The 26894-nt window shown below is 41.5% G+C and overlaps 1 protein-coding gene across 10 annotated transcripts in view; it reads right to left on the reverse strand.

Annotated features, from left to right (window-relative positions):
* Positions 1–26894, reverse strand: part of NAV2 (neuron navigator 2) — a 373713-nt gene that overhangs the window by 191322 nt on the left and 155497 nt on the right. For 6 of the 10 annotated variants that reach the window (XM_038137691.1, XM_038137687.1, XM_038137686.1 and 3 more), the window contains exon 1: positions 10983–11268. The exons of 3 other annotated variants lie outside the window; for them this stretch is intronic. In XM_038137691.1, coding sequence (XP_037993619.1) covers positions 10983–11240 — 258 coding nt within the window. In that variant the 5' untranslated portion in view covers positions 11241–11268. Of the gene's footprint in view, positions 1–10982; positions 11269–12500; positions 12524–26894 lie in introns of those variants that run through there. One more of the 10 variants, XM_038137684.1, reaches the window with a different exon arrangement.

The following is a 26894-nucleotide window of genomic DNA, read 5'->3' on the forward strand; positions in this document are numbered from 1 at the left end:
CATCTCTGATGCAGTAAAAGTGATTCTACTACACATCTGTCTCTCTGTGAGAGGCTGAATGCCTGTGACAAGGTCAATTTTGAGAAAGGTTGGTATTAAAAGATTATGCTCCCTCCATCCTCTCATTGCAGTTATGCTAATTATTTCAGGGGAGCAAAGGAATTCTTTGATCCTCCAAGTCCTCCTTCCCTCACAAGTTGACTCTGGCTGCTGGCACAGCACCCAGAGGAACAGCACAGCATATCCTAATTCAATAATTGTGGAATTAGCCATTTCCAACCTTGAAACTTAACCCTAAGAAATTGAGGATGCAGTAATCCACATAATCCAGGCCTCCACACCTGTCCCTCTTCCAACTAATCTCACCACCCTTCACCATGACACATCTTAATTTAGAGTCCTGCCTGCTAAGGTCAGTGTGTAAGCGGATGCTCAGGAGTTGCAACAAGTATTTGTCATACGGTGAGACCAATTGCTTTGAGAACTCTGAGAGACACAGAAATATCAGCAGTGAGCAGAGCCTTCTGCCAGCCATGCACAAACGATCTTTACAAAGGTTCTAGGAGGCAGCAAGGAGAAGGGATAGGTAAAGAAATAAATGTGTGTAGCATAGCCCAGGATAATGCGATCTGCTGGTATTACGTTTTCTCCTGAAAGAGTCAGGTATATACCAGCTGCTCGACATTAAACCGAGCTGGCATATTAAATAATGCAAATTAGCTGAGCTCCCATCCATTTTAGCCCAGCATTTAGCAGCATTGCTGCAAATGATGCGAAGTGCAGGCCAAAGCAAGCCCAGCCATTTCAGCTGCTGCCAGGAAGGAGAGGAGGACGCAGGGCAGGCAGTGGCTCTGAGTGATGCTGGAGCTATTCACAAAATGGTTTGCAAGAGCCTCCTTCCACCACAGGTATTGTCTGTGTGACCAAAATGTGCCCATGTCCACGGAAAGCCTAGGGCTTTTAGTTGTTGAAAATTCATTTATATACACTACTAAGAACCACTGAAAAATTATTTAAAATTCAACTATTTGCCAGTGGAACACTGAAATTTCAAATTTCTCTTTGCCTAATGCTGCACAATAAACACTGAGTGGATCTAACAGGTCATTGGCTCAGAAATGCTGACACAGCAGCCAAGGGTGGCATCAGTCCCCTCCATCATGTCCAACACCAGTGGATGTTTCTCAGACTGTGAAGGGAAGAGATGAAAATCTGTGTTTATCCAACACAAACCCCTCTTCTGCTGAATCTGAGAGCACTCAGGAGGCAGTAAAGAGGGCTAAATCCTCCTTAGTTCACACTATTGCGGCCAAGAGATTAGGTTTCAGCACAAAGCTGAAACGGTGAAAGGAGAGTGAAGAATCCGCTATTAAGAAGTTTAGGAGCTCCACAGACTTTTTAAAAACTATTATTTCAGGTTCCTTGTCTACCTGCTCAACAAGGGAAAGGTAGAATTAATTTTTGTGTTAAAAATAAGGTAAACTGCCTTGCTATGCAACGTGATAAACCAACCCACCAGTGGTGGTGACCCACAGGCATGACATCCCACCACACCATACTGCATCTTGGTGGTTGTACCACCCACCAGTCCACATGGTCCAAACCCTACCAAGGGAAGGCCAAAAGGCATCTTACAGGCAGGAAAGGAAAATCTACATTGCTGCAGTGTGGAAAGTTGCTATCTGACTGCTTGGAAACAGGATCCTAGGCAACCACTGCTCTTCCTCGTGAAAAGCAGAAAGAGGTTTGGTTCAGTGAAATAAAGCAAATTCATTACAATTCCCTTGGAGATGCTCCATAGGGATGAACAGGATGCTGCTGCCTTCCCTTTCCAGCTCCACATTAGAGGACCTGGCCCCTTTTTTGCCAGCTTTCTTTGGCAGTGCCCATCTGACATGTTATCGTGGAGGACCAGACCTCTGTGTGCTCCAGAGCCCATCCCAGAGGAGTAAGACTCAGTGATGCCAAAAATACTCCTTCCCAAAATAATCCATCCCAGTTAAGCCTCAGACAAGTCTGGAATACATGTGGCTGTCCTGAGAAGCAGACTGACCTCTGGTCATTGAGCGAGAAAAGCTTAATTTCTAAGCTATTGCATCAAATGGTCAATGCACATTAGATCTTGACACAATGTGTGACATGTTTCAATTAGTTTTGAAGACTTAAATATCCATACATCTCTGGCAAATGGAGAATAATTTAAAACTGAATCAAATTTGTCTTGCCAGACTGATCCATTAATTATTGTCTCCACCAGTTGCAATCAAAGTTGCACATTGATCACTGTGGATCAAAATGCCAGTACTATAACTACCTGTAGTTTCCAACAACGGACACAGCTCAAGTGGTGATGGCTAAATAAAAAGTAATCTGCTTCTAAATATTTGTATCAAGATATGCAAGTATAACAAAGTCTTAGCACCCATATTCACCATAAAATATCACACAAGCTAGATCAGCAACATGAAATCCCACCAGGGTATTCATTTTGTTTTACCAATAGGCAAGTATATAGAACTAACAGATGGCAGAAAAAGACAATACAATAATTTTTGGTCAGCATTTCCAGAAGATAAGCAATCCTCTCAGGGAAGATCCCCTCATTGTGTGAAACAAAAAGGTATTACTACAATAGCCGTCACGACTGAGAATGTCACTCCATGAGACAAAAAATACATAAAATTACAATTCCAGCCTGTCACACACCTCTCCCACTTCTCCCAAGAGCAAAGCATGGATGTCCTCAGAAAGCTGTTCCAGAAGACGTTCTTCCTAAACAACTCAGAGAACTCTAGTTCCTTTGGCTAGAAGGCCTTGTCAGACCCTACAAGGTTATTTGGGAGATGAAGGAGAACATGCAAATAATCAGGGAAGTTGAGTGAGTCCTTTTCTTTGGAGAAAGTGTAACCAAGCCAACAAGACCCCAGCACTGAGAAGAGCTACTGCTGCAGCCAGAGAGCAAGTCAGCCTGTCAAGGGCTGGTTTAGGGTTTCTATTTATTTATGGATTATATACTTCATGAGAAAGCCTGGATATGCATGACTAGCTTGCTTTCTTCAGCAGGTGAGACAAACATCTCCGGGTTTCTCCAAGAGGGCTTCACAGCCTTCACAGTAAAGCCAAGGCACTTTTAGATTATACCACGGCTGTCATTACACAAACAACAAGACAGAAGAAATGGACCAAGATTAGTGACAGGACAGGTACAATAAAGACACTTAGGGAGACTCCTTCCCACTGTGAGAGAGGATATGGCAGCTTATAGCCACTGCTGTAGTGACAAAAACATCCATGCAAGGAAAAGGACTTAAGGAAACATCCAAGACAAGGGATGAACACAAGCTGAAAAATGCAAGTAAACAAGACACTGTCAAAATATGATGACAGTCCAAAACTCAACATGCACAGGGGAAAACGTCCTGGTCATAGGGCATTTTCAAATACAGAAGTTGAACACTTTTCCCTTTCAGGCATTGTTTTCCCACACATTGCTTCAAATTCTGAAATAACCCAAAATTAAAATGAAAAATAATCCAAGGATAACACAAATAAAAATACTTTCAACAGGCAAAAAAAAAAAAGGTGGAATCAGAATAAAACTTCAGATCTCAGCCTGTTTTAAAATAAGAAGTGACCTGTTTTCTCATTTATTTTACTAGGTGGTTTATTTAAGTTTTAGCAGTTATTTCCATGCCTTTGCAAAACTGAAGAAACTGAGACTTTCCACAAACTATTTCAGAAAAAACAATTTACAGATAAAATTAGAGGCATACAACTAAGTGCCAAGTGTTTGACTGAATTCCAGTTCTTGGTGAATGGAAAACCAGCAGCTTCCTGTTACAAAATGTACCAACAGTTCATGTCTAATAATACACATAATAGCTAATCATTTATATATTTCAAATATAGATGTTTCTAAAAATAATATAAAAGCAGGGTATTTTTAGCCAGGTGAATTTCTCAGGAGAATGAGATTCTACAGTTTGCTGCAAAGAAAAAAATAGATTAATGGGTTAAAATTTTCAGAGCATCTCTTGATTTATACCAAAATAAAAAGTAGAAGATCTAGCTCCAAAGCTTCCAGAAGCAAAAAAATAAATGGGAAAAGAGATCAAGAGCAGAACACACACCTTTTCATTAAGGGCCCAGCTATTGCTTAATTCAAAATGTATCTTCTTAAACAGCACTTACAGTATTTATCCTGTTGCAAACTTGGAAAGTTCAAGCAAAATAATTGTTGATTTAAGCACCTGCTTAATTTCTTCCACTTTTGTAAGAAGAGGGAACTTGTAGGCTAGAAGCATTAAAATACACTACAGATTGTTCAGAGATTTAAATCTAGTGGTGAGACAATCTGGAAAGTAAAATTACAGAGTAGATAATGTTTCTTAAATCACTCTTAAAAGCAAATTAAAACCGGCCAATACCAATCCTAATTTCCAAAACCCAGAACTTAATCCACACTATCTTAGTAAATAAAGGCTTTCTTTTCTGATACCCTCTGGACAGGCAAAAAGAGCACAAGTAGTGTTGGTTTGGGGTTTTTTGGTTGTTTTGTTTTTGGTTGTTTTGTTTTTGTTTCTTGTTTTTTGGTTTTGTTGTTGTTGTTGGTTTTGTTGTAATTGGGGTTTTTTGCCTTTTTTTTTTTCCTTTACTTCCTAGATACTTGAAACTTGGGAAAGGTTAATTATTTGTTTATCAGACTTCTTCATAATGAGATTTTTTTTTTCTTTTTGAGAACTAAAGCTCAGGTTCAGCACCAGCAGATTTCAAAAGCAGTATCTGTTCTCCACTAATATGCTTGTACCTCTTTTTGCTTGGGGTCACTGTACATCAAGTGTCACAGCAGAAGGTGATAAAAATCACTTGCTAAAGCAGGGACAAAAAACTGAGAGTGTTCACTTAAGAAATTCAACTTAAAGGAGTAAACTAACATTTTCAAGGACAGAAGGAGAACACATGGACACCACATGCATGAGCATTTTGAGCTGTTAACAAGTAGCAGCAAAGGAGAAAGATAATCTAGTATCAAGGGACTGGCTAGTAATTTTCTATAGAGCTGCAGACTTTCTGACCTTGGCTACATTTCTTTGTGCCTTAGCCATCCACTTCACAAATGTTCTCCAAAAAATAAGAACAATATCCCTACCTCTAAGGTGCTTTAGGTTAAGCATATTCAAATTTTCAAGCCAGATAGACAGACTGTCACAAGTAAGAGGGGAAAAAACCATTTTGCAATATGATAAAAAACCAAATGGAACTTTGAACAAAGTTACTTTATGCAAAGTAACCCTTTGCATATTCTAAATGAAAACTCAATGATTAAAGAACCTCCTGAACTTATAGTGCAATGTTACACCTGTTGTTCAAATGCAAGACTTCAGAAAAGGTAGCTCTTTATATGAAAAGATAAATCACTGAAAAATCCATGTTAATAACCACAGTAAAACAACTTTGGAATTGTTATCTTGTTTTCTATCTGAGAACATTTCATCTAGAGCACACCCTCCCCCACCCCCCAACAATTAAATATTTTTCAGTATGTATCTACAAAAATATCAAACCCACAGCAGTCATAAATAGAAGAAGAATTTGGCTGCTTAGTAGCCTCAAATTGCTTACAATGTGTAAAAAAAAAATCCATCATAAAGATCCAGCACAGGCTTTTTTTGTAAGAATGTATTTAGGTACATAACTGTAATCATATCAACAAGCTCATTAGCACCAATTTAAAATTTATTTTGTGCTTATGTATTTTGATAGTCTGAATCTATAGCTTTCCCTAGCTTCTCCCAACTTCAGTAAAATCATAAAATCTTTGTTCATATCCTAAATGTGACTCCATTTGGTGTCTTCCAGCTGCAAAAAGTAATCTTTTGTGTGAAAATTATCACTATGATTTACCATATTTCTCATAATTTTATTTATAATTAGCTCAGCAGTCATACTGAGACCAAATTTCACATGACTGAGGCAGCTCATGCAATGGCACTGAAACCAGCTGATGTGCATGTGACTTTAAATTGGATCCAGACAAAGATTTGCTTGATCCCTATCCCTCCTGCAAGCTGATTCAGTATGAGAACTGTGAAACCCAGTATCACACACAAAAATGGCTAATGCACGTGAGAAGGGAAGGCATCATTTCTCTGCAATATGCGCCATTAATCTTTCTGTCTATGAAGCTTCACGTTGGCAAGACAGTGATACGGAGGTTTAAACAGCTCCAGTTAAAGTTAACTAAAATATAAAATAATTTAATGAAAATGAAATGAAAAATGAAAAATAATTACTAATATCTGAACTATGTGGCTTCATTTGGATTGCTAACGGCATGGGCACAAGGGGAGTGAGGGCAGAGAAAAGAAACCAAGAGCGCACAGATCATGGGTCATGTGTAGCTCATCAAACATATGATGTGAGCCTAAATTTGAAGCGTGGAAAAATACTGGAGGAACCTGTTAAGTTAATCAGTTTGAGAGCAGTGCACAGTTGACTGAACTCCCTGGAATGTGCCAGCAGTGTGCCACCAACCTTGGAAGGGCTGTCCACTCCACTTGTATCAGGGAGTTGTAACGCAGCTTCCATACCCTTGTCATTGCTTGGACTACAGAATGGGCAATGAGGCAAAAAAACAGAGATGTTTTTAACTTCAATAGGTGTGGCAAATGCTTTTGGAGCACACCCCAGGCATAGATGGTCTTGAAAAACTAGGAAAGAATCACTAGGTAAAAAATCTAGTGTAAGACTAGAAAATAGGGACATCTGGAACACTCCAGAACTAAACCACCTCAGATCCAGGCTGCCAAACTCAACAAGATCTTCGCAAACTGGGAAAGCAATATGAAGAAAAATCTAGCTGAGCAAGGTAGCTTGATTTCAGACAATATCTAACAATATCTAATATCTAACAATATCAATTGTCTTGTTTTCAGACAATATCTAACAATATCAGTTTTAAACTGAATTATTTTTAAAAAGGGTCTAGGGAAACTAAAAAGAGTTCTGTAGACAGTACAAGGAGTTGCAAGAGTTGTAGAAATCCTAGGCTATGCCTAGTGTAGTAAAAGAGAAAAGTGAGGGAGAAAATCACACTCTGTGAGCACCTGCTTGCCATATCCACCAGGAGAGTTTTCAGCAAATGAATATTGCAAAGAAATTTACAAAGAAATACCAATTCCTAGCTCCTCCCCTCCCAGCCAAACAAAGCACAATTACAGGTAATTGCTGAACATACATACTTTAAATCCAGGTTAAACAGATGTCTCTTAACTTGGAAGTGTTTTAGTGGAAGGGTGGGACCAACCATTTGGCAAGGTCCTGGTGCCTCTAGTGCTGCTTCAGTTACTGAAGGTACAAACAGTGATTATTTTTAGGTTCTCTGGAGAAAGAAAATCAAGAATTTGGAGACTACAACATAGCAGCGATAAACACAGTAATTAAATCTGTGATCTCCTTCAGTGACATTCACAATGACATGGCAGCAGACTGCCTGCAATGGCATCTTCCTTCTTGCAACTGCATGAACAATTACACCACAACCACGGACTCCTAATTGGCAATGATTTCTTTCTTAAATAACTAATGCAAATTTAGTAGCTAAATGCATACGACTTTTTCAGAATCACTGAGAAATACCATTTTGTAGATGAGAGATGAGAATTTTGCTGTGACAGAAGTTTCTCTGGTAACAAAGTTAAATATTTCCAAAACAATTCCCTCTAAATATGGGTAGTACAATTTATTGGCGGTGTTTTCAAATTAGACAAAATAAGCACCAGTGCAACAGTCAGATACTATTGTGCACAGCACAGGGAATTTAATATGGAAAAATAGAGTGTGTATATCAGTAACAGTAAAATAGGAATGATACTGCCATGATTCATCAACCTAAGATTTCTGACTAGCATTTACAATGGGCTTGATGCTAAAATTCTCAGACCTTTCTTTGGAAAGTGCCCCTGAAATACTCTGAAGTGTGCTTTTTATAAATTGCACAGCATTTTAAAAAACATACTGCCCTTATAAAGCCTTAAGGCACAAAACTTCCAGTTATATAAAATCCAGGTAACACATAAAACCATATCAAGAGGAACAAAATCAGCAAAACATTTAAAAGTTTTCACTGATACCACATTCGTGAGTGGGACATCTTTAATTTCAGCAGGTTTTTTTTTTAGTTGGTGCTTTAATGAATACCACCTGCAGTGCTCATGTTCTCTGAAGAATCAGGTTCTAGAAAGGTGCCACCTGGCACCAAAAAAGCTCATGAAGCTTTGCAATGGTGTGTAAGTGGCTTGAAACATGCTAACCCAGCTTGAGAACATGGTATCTTCACATGCTGGCTTCTGGACTATGCTCTAGACACAGCCTCTTTTACAGAATAATAAGTCAAATAAGCCACTAAATTTTGTATTATGTAGTGCAAAAAGGACCCACTTCAATGGGAATAAGAACAACTCCCTGAAATACTCCCAGAACCAAGAGAATTAGTCCAAGTGACACAATCTCTCTCTCATTTTCCCTCCACCCACACAGAAGGATGTCCTTTCTTGTGGGCTGAAAATTCTGCAGAGCGACCAAGATCTACAGAGGATAGGAACCAAAACACTGGGCAATGGTCCAGCTTGTGGATCTAAACTAAAAATTCTACTGTAAGAATATAATTTGCATTCCTCACAGGTGATGCCAGGTGCCTGCCCAATAAAATGGTGAGGGTCACATTGGTGCTTCAGATAAACCACCCTGAGAAGCAAAGTGATCACCCTCAGATTCTCAAGCTATTCAGACCTGGTGCAGTGTTCAAGTCTAAACCTTACAAGGGTCATTATCAGAAAGCACTTTTGTACCTGAATGTAGCCGAAGGTCTTCCAAGATAAAAGCTTCAGCTGCTGACCTAGCAGCTGGCAGCTCTCCATCCATCCTGTTCCTCCTCCCTTGGCAGGGAGGAACAGTAGGAAAAGGAACAAACAGTGTCCTTGATACAAAACATCTGGAAAAATTTCCCTCTAGATATAGACCACCATTCCAAATGACCACCTTGAATGGCAAAACCCCGCATGCTTTTGTGGGCAGAAGGATCAAAGCTCAAAGGATCAACAAAACTGCTGAACAGCAAAAAAATGACTGTTTATTCAACATAATAGATAGTGAAAAAAGCCTCACTGGTTCACACCTTAAAAAGTGCTGGTCATCTGCTCAGACTGCCAGCCAGAGGAGATTGCTGAGAATGCAAAGCTTAACATTTCTCCTGGTGCTAAAGAAATTTAAAATGTAAAATTACCTGACATTTGCTTAGCCAAAATCTTTCCCTGTTCAAACATAACAAGTTAGCATCAAGACCCTTTCGTTATCAGGCTACAAAAAATGGGGTTTGTTCCGCATCCTTGTAAGGGTTAAAACCACCACAGTGTTGCCCTTAGTGCTGCAAACGGCTCCCACGGGCAGATCTCTGTTAGCATAATCTGTTACAAGATGAGAAAGTATTTCTGAATAACAACCATTTTTTTCAGCAATGTAGATTTCCATGCAGAAACCACGGCACATGTGAGAGAAAGGGCAGCAGATAATGAGATTTTGCTGACGTTTCATAATCACAAGGGCAGACTCAGGCACAAGTGAGAGAGAGCACTTGATTATCTTGTAAGGGCAAGACGTGATGCACAGGTTGGTCTGTCTGCTGCCACCATCCTGCATCCATGCTTGGCTGTCTCCTTTTCCTGCTCTCAGTCCCTCAGGAACTGCTCCAGTCATATCTGTCTGGTCTGAGCAGCCCAATATGTCACCCTGTCTACCAGCAAGGAAAGTGCAGCACATCCTGAAATCAGGACATGCGGTCAAACATGCCCAATCAGTAGGCACACTTGTCTGAAGGGAATAGGGTTACCAGGCCACAGATTTCAGAATCTAGGTGGTAGGGATGATCCATTATTCCTCAAAGAAGGGGAAAAAACAGGTGAGTCTCTGTCATCATTTCCCTCTCAGCATAATGGTATCACCAGGCTCAGATATTGGCAGAAGCAGTGTGTAACGTATATGGCTGTTACCAAAATACATCCCAGGGCTGTACAGCCATCTCTGGAGCACAGCAATCAATTGTGCTTGCTGCAGCAGCCCATCTGCTCTGCACCCTCTGTAGCACAGTTACACACATGCTGTGCCCATGCTGCTACGAAGCTCACCAGGGCATGGCAGCACAGGGCAGCCCCAGCCACACTGACAACCTCACCCTGCCCACAGAAATTAAACCAGTTGAGCAACGGGCATCTCTCCTCCCTATACAGCAAGCAGCACATATAAAAATACATTAGAAGGCTGACACAGATTAAAGGAAACCTAAAATGTGTATATTGATGATGTGCTGCATCTATGATGTCATGCATGTATAGCATTATACAGGCAATTCCACTCAAGTGTTCATTTCCTACATAATCTGTTTAATTTAGCTGCACTGAATGACACGCATACTGTAATCTAGCATCAAGCACTGCCTCCCATTTACTCCCCACACAGCTACAAACACGGAATGTTCACAGAACTAGTGCTCTGGTACAGAACATGACTGAACACAAAACACATTCATGACGACCAGCAGGCACAGGAGCCAGCCCTTACACTTAGCACCTACAGAAAGCACACAAAGAACACATCCCACAAACAACATCTCTACCATCTCCCTCCTGTAAATCCCCCCCACCAGTTCAAGCAGAGGTGATGGAGAAGGCAGCAGCACAGGCAAGCAGCACACACAGCCCCATCCCTCAGCACCCCACCATCAGCTCCATCATGCTGACAGAATTACACATGCCACTGTGTGGAATATAAAACATCCCAGCACTGCAGATAGATGTTGGCACACACACACACACACACCCATATCCCTTCCCTGCAATTCCATGCTATTTACCCCAGAAAACCTGCTGCACACTCAACACAGAAATAAATTCTTGCATACACCTCCCCAGCATTTGGTGCCTGCTAACCTGTGTGTCAAATCCATTTTCTACCGAGCTACTCTTCCTTGCTGGGAGGCCATCTCCTGCGCTTTCTTGTCCGTTGGAAGATTTCAGAGGAATCTGGCTGGAGTACAATGGCTTCGTCACCTCCACCTTGTTCCCAAACTTCAGGTAACAGGGCTGTGGGATGGTCCTGGCTGTTGGGACATGCAGGATTGGAGCAGCGCTGTGTACGGGTTTAGGTAGTCCCGATTTCATTTTGGAGGCTACCAGGATGGCTGGCATTTTCTCCTTCTGCTTTCCTAACACGTTTCTGTCAGCAGCAGCAGCAGCAACAGCAGAGACAACAGGCAGGGAGAGAGAAAATGACACGTTGGGGAAGCTGTTCTGCTCTAAAGCAGCCTGGTTACTGGAGAGATCTCCAAAATCAGCTTAGAATTTAAAATCAGCAATAAAACCAATTTTAAAAAAACTTTAAAAAAAGAGAAAAGAAAAAAGGAAAAAAAAAAAAAGAAGCAAAACCTCACCACTTTCAGTCTAAAATATCTCCCAGCTTTATGCCAGCCTTCCACCTGTTTCCTCTAATTTTATTTTCAGTTCCTTACCACTGTCCTCTTTCCTATTTCTGCTATGTAACTTGCTTCTTCCTTTCTCTATCTGACTCCTGCAATTCCTTGCCTGGAAATGAGAGACTTTCACTCCATTATCTTGTCACTGCATCTCCAAAGTCAGGCAGCCTTTGGCAAAAAAAAAAAAAAAAAAAAAAAAAAAAAAAAAAAAGGAACCTGCTGCTGCATATGCTTCCCCTTCCGTAAGCACTAGAGAGTGAGCGAGCAGGATTTCTAGCTTAAGATGTCCTTCTTCAGTCTTAGCCAAGAAGCAGATGTAGCTCAGTGTGTTAATGACTGATGCCCTTGGATACAAGCCTTAGAGAATCAAGCTTCTTAAGCCTAAAAAAAAAAATAGCTGTGAACAGGACAACGACGCCGGAGCAGGAGAAACGTCCACTGACAGCGATTTTTAAATCAAAATATGTCAGTGGCCACAAAATTTCCCGGCTCTCCCAGTGCTGAGCATAAAAACCTGGAGGAGGGGAATGGGGGAAAAAATGAGATTAAAAATGAAAGCGATTCAGCAGCGAGAGGGAAGGGAAAGCAGCCGGCAGCTCATGTTCCCTCCCGGAGTGGAGCGGGCTCCCGCCCGGCGCTGCTCGGTGCATCCCGGGGGGGCCAGGACCAGCCGGGCCGGAGGCGGCGGCTGCCCCGCACCGAGCGGGCAGGGCCAATGCGGGGCCCGCCCTGCCCGCGCCGAGCAGGAGCGGGGAAAAAAAAAAAAAAAAAAAAAAAAAAAAAAATCGCACCCTCTCTCCGCAGGGGGAGAGGGGGAGGAGCGGCCTCGGCTCTCGCGGGGGGCAGGGAGACCTGCGGGGCGGAGGGGCCTGAAGGGATGAATGGATGGATGTTCCGGGGGCGCGGCACGGAGCGAGCCGAGGACCGGTTTCTTTTTGAAATTAGAAAAAAAAAAAAAAAATTCAAATCAAAGCACCTGGAGGTGACTTATTGTTTGTGGCTCTTCGGGAAAAACTCCCGCTGCCAGCATCAACAGGAATTTGAATAAGTACAGTGAGTAATCGGGCCCTCTTATAGCAACTCTTGGCTTTGGGGAGGCTTTCAGTGTCGCAGGTTCCTGCTCACGCCGCTCGCTGGATGCCAGAATCCGTTACCAGCCCCGGGTCCCGCCTTCCTGCTCATCCTGACACATTTCAGAGCTGCACATTCCCCTTCCTGTTTCATTCCCCTTCCTGCGCACACCTGCACCATCCCGGACAGTGGGATATTGATTATACCTGTCCACCAAGCGATGCCTTTCCTCCAAGGGGGTCTCAGCACCAGGACATACAGTGCCACAGGGTTAAGTTAAGGCTTTGACTTATCCCTCACTACAAGAAAGACATTGAGGGGCTAGAGTGAGTAAAGAGAAGGGAATGAAGCTGGGAATGGAGCACAAGAAGCGGCTGAGGGAGCTGGGAGGGCTCAGCCTGGAGAAAAGGACACTCAGGTGGGACCCTCTGGCTCTCTACAACTCAATGGGAGGAGATTGTAGTCAGGTGGGAGTCGGACTCTGCTCCCAAGCCACAAGTGACAGGAAGAGAGGAAATGGCCTCAAATTGTGCCAGGGTAGGTTCAGATTGGATGTTAGCAAAAATTTCTTCACTGAAAGGATTGTCAGGCACTGGTACGGGCTGTTCATGGAAACATTCACAAAACTCATGGAGATGGCACTTGGGGACATGGTTTAGTGGTAATATGGCAGTGCTGGGTTAACAGTTGGATTAGATGATCTTGGAGGTCTTTTCCAACCTTAACAATTCTATGATTATAGGAGGGTGTCTCAGAATAATATTCACAAAACCAACATGAGACATGGAAGCAAAAGGTGCATTTCAATCAAATCTTCTTCACAGTTCCAGTTAATTGCTTTATTTCCCTAGTAGGGCTTGTTCCTTCAGTTCCTAATTCCCACCTCATCCACTCCCCAAGTACTGAACTCCTAAGCCACTGCCTGGGTGGCAAGGACAAGAGTGATCCCAGCAAGAAAAGAGTGGTTTGGGTTGGAAGGGATCTTAAAGATTAGAAATTCCAACCCCCTGTCATGGGCAAGGTCACCATCCACTAGTCCAGGTTGCTCAAAGCCCCTTCCAACCCAGCCTCAAACACTTCCAGGGATGGGGCATCCAGAGAAGCAATGAACCTACACTAGAAATGTTTGAAATACACACTGGGTGAAGCGACTCAGCAGGACAGAGGAAGCCCAGCCCCACTGCCCCTGCCCCATCCATGCTGCGAGCAGTGTTTGGGAAAGGAAGGCTCAATCATGCTCAGTCATTCATGGCAAGGGGAGCTGGGACCTGTCTATTTAACACTATCTTTTCAGGAAGATTTAAATGTGGAAATCTCAGGTTTTTAGATCTGAGACTCTTTCAAACAGAAAAGAGAGACATTTCTTGGATTGTATTGTAGGTGTCTCCAGGATGAAAGACAGCATTGCTGGATCCTTCTGCAGATGTCATCTTCAATGACTTACCCAAGGTTACACAGTGACCAAGTGGCAGAATTAAAAACTAAAGTCAGAAATTGTGTTCTACTTCCTATCAAGTACTATTCTTCTCAACATCGCAATGTAAAATGTAATTCAAGTTTCCACATAAAGCTCACATGTACAGTCTTGGCTGTTGTTGTGATTTTTCAGCACATCTGCTTTCACGTGTACCACTTCTGCAGGCTGTTTTGTAGTAACTACAAAAGGGTAAATTTTATGGTAGCTGTTTTTTTTTTTTAAGTAACTGCTTCCACCTCAATCTCTTTATCCACCAATTTCAGATGGGAAAGCACACATCCCTCATCATCCGTCTCACTGAGATCCCACCAAGACAAATCTTCTAATGTGCTGCCATAACTGTCCACAATGTCAACTTAAACACAGCTATATAGAACAGTTCAAAACCCTACAATTCAATAAAGAATGTAAATTTACCATCTGAGAAGACTGGTAGTCCTTGGAGCAGAAATGTGTCGTGTCAAATGCTCCAACACCATTTCCATCATTCCATGCTGAGAACTCAGCCCTGCTGCCTTAGAGAAGGTTGGACTCCAGTATGAACACCTTGAAAAAGATCCAGGCCTGAAAACCAGGCTAATTTTATATCTGTAATAAAATACAGTAAGGTTTAAAAGCTATTAGAAGATCTAACTGACAGCTTTATGTTCTGTTCTTCACTTTCACATTTTATGAGGTTCAGGCCACCAATCCCTGCTGCACCAACTTGCCAGTTTTTGTTGTTCTGTTTTTATCTTGGAAAACTGGCTAGGGTACGGGATACCAAACCAGCCACAAAGTTAATTTGACCAAAAGAAAAGGATTCATTTCATTGCTCCCTTAACAATTATGGAATTTGATCACCATTTGATGATGGTGGATTAAATACTCCACAGTTCCTTTGGACACTCAAAAGAGTTTTACTGATTTTTCAACCTGCAGTCCAACCTACTGAATATGATTTCTTCTGAATACACTCGGTCTATGATCCTGACAGATATTTTGCCAAATCAGTGGACATATTCTTCATCAAAGCTTAATGTGAATTCCTGATAACACATTTGAAGAGTGACCTAGAATTACTGCTTCTCTCATGGATTCAGTTTGCATCTAATAATCCTTTGTCATCTTAAACTGGGGGAGTTTTTATGTTATACATATTTGGCTTTATATACCTAAACATCACAGCATAATAGCACTGAAATGCAAGCTGCTGCATCCAGTGGCAATGTAGTCACATGAGATCATAAATTATATCACATTACAGGCTCTGTCTGCAAAGACTGGCAACATCAATTTTGGTCTTTGTCTTTGGGTTGTCTGCGTTTTTGGTTTTGCTTTGGTTTGGGGTTGTTTTTGTTGTTGTTATTGCTTAATCAATTAATTTTTATCTAGTTTTAAGGCTAGGATTTTTAAAAGAAACTACTTCTCTTAGACAGTCAAAGGGATGTGGGAACCTGTCTCTTATCTTCTTTGAAAAGCCCAGTCAGTTTTCCCTTCCCTGTTTTGAATCACCCGAATTTCTGTATCTAAGGTAGGAGCAAGTAACCTTAAAAAAAGGACGCAAATTATCTAAACAAAAAGCAAGAGCCTCATTCCTTCCCAGAAATGTTGGATAAGCCTCTGACTAGGAGAAATTCCCTTGCAGCTTTAAGTCTTTGCCTGAATAACCACAACATCCCCTCCTTATCTGCCTGCAGTTGAGGGAACACCCACCCACTCCCCAAATGGGGAAATATGGAAGGAAAAATGCTAGAAACAAGCACTTTATTTCCCTGTTAGAAAAAAAAAAAAAAAAAACCAAACAAAAAAACAACCAATACAATGAAACCACAACAAACCCTACTGATTTGGCTTACACAGCTGATTTTGAAGCTCAGAAAGTATCACTGCTTTGGACTCAAGCTGCAACTGCTCAGCACCATGGAGTGAGTCAGTTCCAGTGCCAAGACTCTGGTGTTGAGAACTGGCTTAATACTCTCAAAATTTCAGTGAGCAGGCTCATGCAAACTCAAGAACTTAACACACCAGAGGAAACTATTTGAACGCCCTGTAGTTCAAGAGCTTGTAGGCAAGTCAGCATATTGCCCAAAATGAAGCCAGTAAGGAGAACAAAAGCCCAGAGTTGACTGCTCTTGAACAGATGATCTTCATGAATGAGATGAACGTTTCTGGAACAGTAAAACCATTGAAGCTGCCTCCACAGCTCACACATTATCAATTAACAACAAAACAGGGTCTCTATACCCAAGTGGAAAGAAAATGTCTGTATGAATTGCATGTGGGTATTGCAAACAAAATTAAAAGCTTGATGAAATATTGCAAAAGACCAGAGAATCAGACCTTCCTTTCAACTTGGGGTTAATATTCGTCCTCAACAAAGCCAAATGTTACATTAGCCTAAATGGAAAAACCATGTACAATTATGCTATCAATTAGAACACCACATTAGCTGGTCTGGTGATTCAGAACTGCTGATGGAACTGAACTCAAGGCTTGAAAATACCTTGATCAACTCTATCCTCAGGTTTTAGGCATTAAGGATGGATCTGCAATGTCCCAGAAAAATAATTTCAAGCCAAGGTGAATATCCCTAAAATATCACCACACCACCACACAACGTCAGAATCAGAGGGTTTAATTGTTCCCTTAAACCCATTCTCATCAAGCTTTACTGCTGCCAGGTGGCTGTCATATAGACTGTGGGCATGTTCAGCCTTGGCACAGCTCCATCAACTTAAGTGAAGTTATGACAGGAATAAATACGCATCTATTTTTGGTACTGCAGGCATTTTGCACATTCACATCCATCTTTTGTTCCTGATCAGTATCAAATATGGAAAAGGCTAGTCCCATCTGTACATTCACATTACCATTCTAGCAAAGAACCCATAAGGGTGTAGAGGAGTAAAGGTGTAAACCCCCTAATTTTTTGTTGTGTTTCCCAATGCAGAACAATATAGATTAGAAAGAGGAATGTAGATAGAAGCATTATATAATTTGGCATCCTCTCACCACAGTAATTATAATCTGTACATGTGAGTCCTTTATATAGAGCAGTGAAAAGAGGAGGAAACCTTGGTTCTGTTCCCAGTTCTTTTGACAGAAATCTTGTCTGCATTACACTAATTCTGATCTAAAATTCCATTTGTAATCCCCTGACATGCTTCTAATTCACACCGGGTTTAATTCCACTTCATTTTATAATGGTGTAAAATTTTAAAAAATATACAAGCCAAATTCCACCTGGACAAGAACATCTGTTCCACTGATTTTCAGAAAATACACAGGAAATTTCACTGGCCAGACTAGTGATACAAGCTAATGCTCTTGCATGGTGACAGAAAATGGCACCATTTAAAAGTAGCATCTTCTGAACAATGCTCACATTTAATACCATTTCTGTACCAGAGTGCTGCATGGTTTCGTAACGTAAGCCTGTAGTCCCACTGCACTCAATAGCTTCCTAAGTTTCTATTGTCACAGCAAATGCAAACTCACAGCTTTGAATTCATTATGCTCCCATTGCTTTTGGATTTGTAGCCATATCAGTTTCCCACTATCAAATAAAAACTGGGCCCTGCTGTCTTAAGACACTCACTGATAGGGGTTCTGTGATGGGCTTTGAAAAGGTCCATCTCTCTGACTTTGCCTGTAAAGTTCTTTCTTTAGACTTAAACTCATCAGGAACAGGATTGAAAGGGATGAGGAATGCAAGAGCTTATTTGAATTAATGCTTTCTGTGGTGGTGTAAGATGTAGATGCTTACTGTTTGTCTGTGCCATGGTCACAGCAGTGACCACAGTCTAAAGCATATACACATGAATAATCTTTATGATCCTAACAGAGGAGCTCTGTCAGGCCAGCCCATAGTTCACTTTGACTTGCACATCTCTGTGTCTGTGACTGTAACAATGGGCATTATCTCTCCACACCACTAACAGCACCTGGAATAAATATTGCAGTACTATTTTGGAAAGAGACTTGCAGATCACGTCTTCCCAACAGAGATGTGCATCTGGGTATTCTTAATCTATTCATGTGTCCTTTGTTTCCACAAGGTTAATGGTACTAGCTCCTATATTATTTTATGCCTGACTTGACATTGCCAATCGCTTGGTGTGTTTGGAAAAGCAAAGAAAATATCTGTGACTAATGAGCATATCACAGAAGAAAGGTGATGACGATGATGATGATGTAAATACCACAAGCTACTCCTGACTTTAAGAACCATCACGTTAAGATGAAATATGAAGGAGAGAACCTAAAAAAATGCTCTCTTCCCTCTGCTACTGTTCTCTCTTACCCTCTTGAGAAATGTTAAAAATGAATGTTAAAAATAGCCACCACTTACAAGCTAACAACCTCACATCATCAGGTAGTCACCTTCTGTAACCTTGCTGGCACATTTCAAATGAACCTGCTCCATCATCTGGAAGAGTTGTCAGAGCCTAAAGGCAGAAACCATCTGAGAAGCAGATTGGAAGAAAAGGCTGTATTTCAAAGCTGTTTTACAACTGGATCTGCTTAAGCATTCCAACCCACCCTCAGCTGTCATAGTCTCTCCCACATCAGCAGCTCTGAACAAACACAAATTGGCCAGATTATCCTTAAGCAACTTCAGCTATTTTATAAAGAGCAAAGTTTCACTACTCAAATTAAGTGGCTAGGACCAGATTTTCATTTGCCCTAAATCAATGTAGTTTCTCTACAGCCAACATCAGAATTTGCCTTCCAAATTCGAAGTATTTATCAAAATCTTCTTTACAGAGCGACCCAATCCTATCATATGCTCACATTATCTCCATTCCCCTCAGTATGCATTTCCTATCAATTTCTATTAAAAAAATCCTCTTGCCTACTTAGCTCAAGCATCCAGTTCAGCTGGTGCTGCACCGTGCAGCTCTGGAGCCATGGAATAAGTGCTTGTGGTGCTCACCTACTACCAGCTGATATCAGGGAATGATGATTATCATCCTACACTTCCAGCTTTTGCTAAGTACACTTCACAACCCAAGCCTGCAGGCAGCCACTCTTCCCTAGAATCCAAAAAAAAAGGGAACATTTCCACAGGGTAACCGTTCAGCAGCAGTTCTGCACTGGAAGTCACCTGCAATGCACCACAGAATGGCACTAATTGCAATAATATGAACACCAGCTATTTCTGAACATGTCACCAGAAAAAAATAATATACAAACCTAGATTATTCACAGTGGTATCAAAGGAAACACAGAAAGTGCCTAACATAATGCCCTGAAATGAACACTGCCTACCTCCACAGCTCCTTTAAAGAAAGATTTATCCTGAGTTGATGTTTATGGAAAATAAAAGCACACCCTAGTCAGCTAAATTTTGGGGTATTGGTTCTACTAAATTCTTAAATCCAAAAGTTCAGGGAAATTTCTTCAGATTTACACAGACATAAGTCAACCATCAACTCAACAGCCATGACCATTCTTGAGAGTCAACATCCCCAAAAACAACCTCCATTCCCACTGTGATGATCTAGCAAGGGAATTTGATGAGGATTATCCAACCCATAAACTGGGAAGTTGGGGGCGGGGGGGGGGGGGGGGGGGGGGGGGGGGGGGGGGCAGGGGGGGAGGAAGAAAGCAAAAAGTAATATTTCATTTTACTTTTGAAAACCACATGTCCATTTGAGGGAGAAGTTTACTTGCATCTGCTGAATATCACACTCAGTTTTAAACCAGAATGTTTAAATAATCACTTTGCAAGGAAATGTGCAGGAAACAGTTATTCTTTAATCTCTCTATTAACCTAGCACAAAATAATCAAATTTAAAGTGCTGCAGGGCCACTGTGCAGCCTCATGCATGGCAGGATCAAGCTTCCCTTCTCAAATTTCCTTGTATTTCCTTTGTTCTCCCCTTAGCAAACTGATAACTAACCATCCTGTGCTGTTCTAACACTGATTTTTTTCAAGCATTTTTAATATCCATCACCCAAAACTGACATAAAAACCTACTCACGAATGCTGTCCTAATATTTTGTTTCCTACCAAATCAAGAGAGGTTCCTGCTGTAATGATTAGTGACACATTTGTTGCCTTAAACAGCTTTGATATTTCAACATTTAATCAATTTTAATTTTTTTTTAAGGTGACAGGCTTCCTGCCACCCTGAGTTTTACCCATGATGCTGTACTGAACTCAATGGTTTACAGCTACAGTATGAAGACCTGACAGCCTTGCATTTATTTTGCACACCTCATCAATAAGATTTTTAATAACACTGCTCTCACTGTCAGGAATATTTTGGGAAGGCATCAGTGTCAAAACAACCCATGGCCATCTTGGAGATCTGGCTGATGTTTATCACTTGACAACAAACAACACACTGAAAACATAACACTGAGAGAAAAAAATTCTGAATTTCACATTTCCTCTTGAAATTTTAGTAGCAAGGACACTGTAACACACAACCTTTTTCCAAATAAATGGCACGCAGATGATGGAATGATTTTCTGTGTTTTGAGACATAATCACTTCCTGTATGAGAATTAACATGAGCTTCATTTATTCCAGCTGTAGAACAACCTGTATTCAAGCTTGCCCAGCTGTCTAGAAACTCAACTGATTCCACAGTAAAAGCAGGTGTAGTCAATCATTCCTGTCTCAACATTAGTACATTACTGGCTGTTGGCAAGTGGGCGAAGCACTTCTCAGCTGCTGTTTCCTTCCATCCTGGTTGGCACATGAAACAACGCTGCTACAGCTGCTGATTTCAAAAAGGCATCCATCTGTTTAACTTCCTAAAATGACTTTAAAGAGTGGGATATAACAAACACATCTGCTACCCTCAGCATGTTAAAAAAGATCATCTGGAAATTAACTGGGAAATTATAAATCCTTTTAGATGGCGATTCACAGTGAAGTTCCAATACACGTGTAACATCTGTTCTACCTTCAATTATACCTCAAAGCTTTGCATCTCTGAAGAATCAAGGCAAACTTTAGTTGTAACCAGCTCTGTATCTCCTTATCTCACTGCTGGAGTTTGTTCAGGGCAACTGGGTATCCATCTATTCAATTTTGTCACTCCTGAAAGGCTCAACTGGATAAAGCCTTGAGCGCTGTGGTCTGATCTCATAGTTGACCCTGCTATGAATAGGTTAGACTGAAGACCTCCTGAAGGCCCTTTCAATCTGAATTAACCCAACTATTTCCAAATACAATAAAAGAGAAAAAAAATTAAAATTCCATTAGGACCTACTGGAAGAACTCAAAGTAGAAACCAGCTATGAACAGTAACCCGGTCCATCACAAGAAAATGCTTAGGCAGGAAGGCCAGCAGAAGACACCAGCAGATCAGATTTCAGCAGGAAAATGTTAGCACATGTTAAAGTGTGATCTTCCTTTCGGTTCTTCTCTGACATCTCTCGCAAACACAAATGTGTAATCACTGAATTATGCGAACAGATACTTACATCTAGGATTTGCAATTTACATTAATCTAGCCTGCATTAACAGCCATTTTGACACCAAATGCAAACCACAGTGCATGTTTTCACCCTAAGGTACAACATATGTGTACCCTGCAGCACCAGGACATCTCAGTAAGTTCCTTGGCTACCTGCTGCATTCTCAGCAGACTCTTCAGGCATCCCAATTTCATCTACAAAGCGCAGGCAGAGCTGCTGGAACACACGCCAGGATAGACATGCATCTTCCAGAAGTCTGTGGGCACCAGAAAGGATGGCAGGAACATAGTAAGCCACGAGAGACCCTTCACGAGGAGCTGCCACATCCATTGAGGAGGTGAGAGGAATTTACAAGGACACAGAAGAAAAGCAGCCCTGGGGAATATGTTACCACCAAACTGGGAACCAGGTGAGGTATGCTGGCTAAGAGCTTGTGAACTACAGGCCAAGGCAGACCTTCAGTAACAACAATTAATATTTGATACGCAGTTTTAGAGCAAAACCTCTGAAGTGCAGCACTTAGCAGCAGTGCCAACACTGTTGTGCATGTATACAAATGAGAAACAATTTTTTCTGTACTGTAAATAGCTTGTGCAATTAACAGCAGTTAGATTTTCCTGTCTTTTTCCAATTACAGACTCAGAAAAAAAGGGCACATTAAGTTACCTCATGCAATCCTGGACCACCTACTGTTAGAAGTCCAATTTGAGAATGAGCTGCTACTGATAATTATCAAAATTAAAACCTGAAATAGCAATGTTCAGTTTTAAAAGTGAGATGATTTCCTATTGCAGGCATAATTTTCCACTGCTCTCCCCTGCCAACAGTTATCACTTTTGTATGAGATTTCTGGACTGAAACTTTGAACACAGAAATGCCATCATCCAGAAAACCTTTCAAAACATTTCAGGTCATCATTTTGGGTCTTTAAAAATAAAGCCATTTATTTACCCTTGGCTAATTACCTTTTAGTCTCTCTGCACAGACACAAAATATTTGTGTTTCTATTTTGTCTTTTCTTTTACATTTTCAGACAGCTGCAGCCATTTCCAAAATCATCATAATGTTTCCAGCATGATGTTGGGAAAAAAATTTCTCCTGGACAGTACCACTGTTAGTACAACAATAAAAAAATTACAGCTGTGTATGCATATGCATGTACACACACACACATGTAGTGTGAGCTGAATAAAAATGTGGTGATGTCTAATTTGACCTGAGAAAATCAGAACAACACAGTGACATAAACAGGAAAAGTTTGACAATATTTGCAGCGCAGCATCACCAATTCCAATCTCTCTTATCCTGTGCTGAACAAGTATTTCCAATTCAAAGGAATAATTAGCATGCTGAAAAAAAATCAGAGCACTAGCAAATACCAAAGCTTTAACTTAGCATTAGCAAAGATCAATGAGAATTCATCACTGTAAGCCCATCACAAGCACTTGCTACCCAAACACGCTGGGACAGGCAGGACTGTGCCTATACCACCCATATGTTGATCACAGGAAGTCAAAAATTCATTAGGAAATAATTAAATAGCACATATCATTCTTCTAAACATCGTTATCAACTTTTTAAAACCCACTGAGAGACTCCTCACTCCAATACCTCATTTTCAGCTGCTGACCATTTTATCCAATCTTAACACTCTCTTATGAGCACACAGTGCCAGTGCCCACCCCAGGCTGAAAATTTTGGAATGCTTTAGCCAAAATGCCAGAACCAAGGTAGAACCATATGTCATCACTCAGCCACATCCAAAAAAGCACCAGTGACCTTTGCTTCAACAGCTCAGGCACTCCAGAGCTTTGAACAAGGAACTCGTGGTTGGGCAAGGTAGCTATGTTTGTGCCAGAATAAAGTTTAATGTGTTTTTTTTCTGAAAACACACACAACACAGCTGATTTTAAAATCACTTCACTTTACACATGCTCCATAAGAATGCTTAAATTCAGCAGTTGAGGTCTGCTGAGTCTGTGCTCCTGAGCACTACACTGCTCCCACGAGTGAGGGACCAGGCCCACAGCTGAACTGAGCACTCCTCAATCCAGGGGGACCAGAAGAAACAAAAGGAGGATTCTAAGCAGCAGGGAGCATAACAAGGCTCAAAGAGAAAACCTGTATGTGGGGCTGAGAGCATGGATTATGGAAGGTCATGGAGATGGAAACTGGTTCTAAAGAGGAAGGTGTGAAGAGCAGAGCCAATGATGGGAACAGGACTGCGATGAACACCCAGCTATAAAGAGAGAGACCACTAGGACATGGAAGCTCTGAACCTGTAAAACACCACACAGTGTATGCTCCAAAATCAGGTTTACATTTCATGAGTGAAGCTAGTAAAATACTAATTTTAACTTTCCCAGTGTTTTGGGCCCATATTTATGTAACAGAGATTACAGCATTCCTATAACCCACCAAACCTCATCCACAGATCAGGTGAAGGCACATTACTGCCAGTACAGCATTTAGATATTAAACTGATCAGCACTATGCACTGGGAAGCACACACCAGGAAAAATCCATGAGGGTGTCAGGAGGGAAGAAAAATACGAATTTTGCCATTAGGGAGGAATTTAGTTAAGTACAGTAAATAAAGCTGAGAGTCTCACATACCACATACTGTTCTTTCTTAATTAAACATACCATTAAATAACTAGTTGCTAACTCACTGCTCTTTAAGGCCAGCATTGGAAAAAAACAGTGTATGATCATGCCCTTAAAATTGAATCATCATGACAAATAAGTTTTATGTCACAAAATGTAAAAAGTAAGTATCTGGGATTTTGTATTTGGCAGTTCCTCAACTTTGGGTTCTTAACCTTCGTATTTCAGCAACCCTAATATTCTGTTAACACTTCATCTGTTCAACAAGTTTGATATTGTTTCCCAGTGTATATTGGATGGTATATCAAAGAATTTCAGACTCTTGCACAGAAGATTTACAGTGACTATTTGCATCCTGGAAAATCAGCAGATCTGCACACAGCCCACACACCCCATCCCAGTGCTCCACACAAACACCCCTGTATCCTGTCCCAACCCCTTCCACACAGATGGGATCACAAAATATCCTGAGTTGGAATGGACCCACAGGGACCACAGAAGTCCAGATCCCACTACAGGCACAGCAGCAACTGCAAGGTCATCTCTGCACAGCAATGCTGGGATGAGTCCCACACAGCTCTCTCTCCAGGGAAGGAGCAGGCACAAGGCCAGCTCTGCCTGCCATCATCTGAAGAGAGTGAGAGCACATTACCAGCACAGCCAGGATCACTCAGCCCTCGGAGCTGTGGAGGCAGCAGCTGCGCCAGGCGCCCTTCTGCGCAGCTTCTGTCCCTCCACCACAGCCTGGCATGCAATGACACCTGCAAATGGGTCACCAAGCCTCTGACCCAGTCCCCATGACAGCCAGGCCAGTTCCGCGAGACAGCCTGGCACCCCATCAGCCAGGTTTGGCTGGCACAGGCTCCCTGGACAGTGAGCAGGCGGGGGGACAAACAGCAGATGGCTTTTCCTATCTGCACAACAATTTAATCACAGTGGTCGTGACGCCACTGACGTGCTGCACGCCACCTCCAGTGCCCTCCTGCAAGGTGAGCAAGCTGCTGTCTCCCAAGGGCAGCCCTTGTGACTGGCCAGGAAGTGTTTGAAGTGTAGCCAGAACACAAGCCACGCTCACTCAACTCAAACTTTGTAACAGGAACAGAGCACAACAGATCTGACCAGCTCAGGCAAAAAGGAAAAGGGCTTGTACTGCAGGACAGTTGTGACCCTGGAAGTCAAGGATATGGGATGAGCCCAGTGCCACTGTCGAGCTCCCCTGTAAATGCAGGCGAGCTGGCCTGACAGCATGACAAATGCCTCAAATCAGGCTGCCCAAAACAGAAACAAGCAAAATTAGTTGCTGCTTTGAAAATGTATTTCTTTGTTTTCTCTTTATGAACTGTAAAACCAGATTAAAATGTCTGCACACTGTCCAGGGCAATGTGACAGCTCTGTTAACAGAAGCACCTCAGATATTGAGATGTCACCAGATACAGATTTCATTTAAGCATGGGAGCATTCTCCACCTATGTAATTAATGCTGATCTACATTTGTGTGACCCAAAGCCAGGTTCCTCTGCACTAAAGTGGATGTGGGGATGCCATAGCTGATATGCGGGCAAATCCAAAAGGAAGGCAAAGGCAGCAACTATACTCCTAGTAAAGAACAAAGTGTGTTGTCTTTTCCCAGCCTTGACTGGAATTAGGAAACAAAAAAAGTTTAAATTGGTTGTGTTTTGCTAAGTTGGTCAGAGCATGGTGTTGATAACACCAAGGTTGTGGCTTCAATCCCTGTATGGGCCATTCACTTAAGAATTGGACTCAATGATCCTTGTGCGTCCCTTCCAACTCAGAACATTCTGAGAATCTGTGTTTTCAGCTCCTTAGCAAGACAAAACTAAAAACCCCAATGCACAATAGTTGATTTTATATTTCCTAAAGGGTATAGCTAACATCAGTTCCCAGGCTAGTCTACAAACTTGGGCTCTTTGACATATCCTGGGGACTTACACACATGGATGCAGCAGCAGCAGCTAAAGAAAACAGCTGTAATTATTCCCAAACCTCTATAAATCACAACAGGGAAGTGGTTGGAAGCATAGATAGAGAGCCAAAGTTTGACAAATGGAAAAGACAAAACCACTGGAAAAAAACCTTTTGGGATGTGTAAGCAAGCTAATGAAGAGTAGAAATAAATAAAATACAATAGATAGGTTATATATAAAAATATCTGTAAAGCAATCTAAAATAACAGCTTTCCCTTTTGATGTTACTATCTGTTTTGGGTTCATGTTTATGACACTACCAAGCCCCAAACAAATGAGATATAAAGTGGGGAAGGTTATGCAGATAACATTGTTAGGGAAGGAAGAAATAAAGGAAGGTTCTGTTTATCTTTCCTTTTACTCTCAATATTTTGATTCCCTGTCCCATAAACAGGAGGGGGGGAACAGGAGGGAACTCAAAAGCTGTTAGTGAGTTCAAAAACTTAGTTCTGTTCCCTTGATCCAAAAATTCCACAAAATGTTCCTCTTCTTCTCCATATTATGCTTTACCACCTAGAGCCAGAGCACAAAGGGCAGCAGTTCCCAACGTGTGTGTGCACAGGCACAAACCTTTGTGTGGCAGAGCTGTGCTGGGGGCAGATACTTACAACAAATAAAAGGCAGCTCTGCATATAACAATGTGGAAGGAAATCAAATTGCTAAGGACCTTGGCTGAAAACAGCCCTCAGAAACAAAGAACCAGTCACATTAGAGCAATCTTTCGTACTTGTATAAAATAAGTAATTGAGTCATGGACAGGGTAAATCCTGGGAGCACAAAGAAAGATCACAAGTTGAAGCTGGAAACTGTC

This window comes from Motacilla alba, chromosome 5 (assembly GCF_015832195.1).
Source record: "Motacilla alba alba isolate MOTALB_02 chromosome 5, Motacilla_alba_V1.0_pri, whole genome shotgun sequence".
Taxonomy (NCBI): Eukaryota; Metazoa; Chordata; class Aves; order Passeriformes; family Motacillidae; genus Motacilla; species Motacilla alba.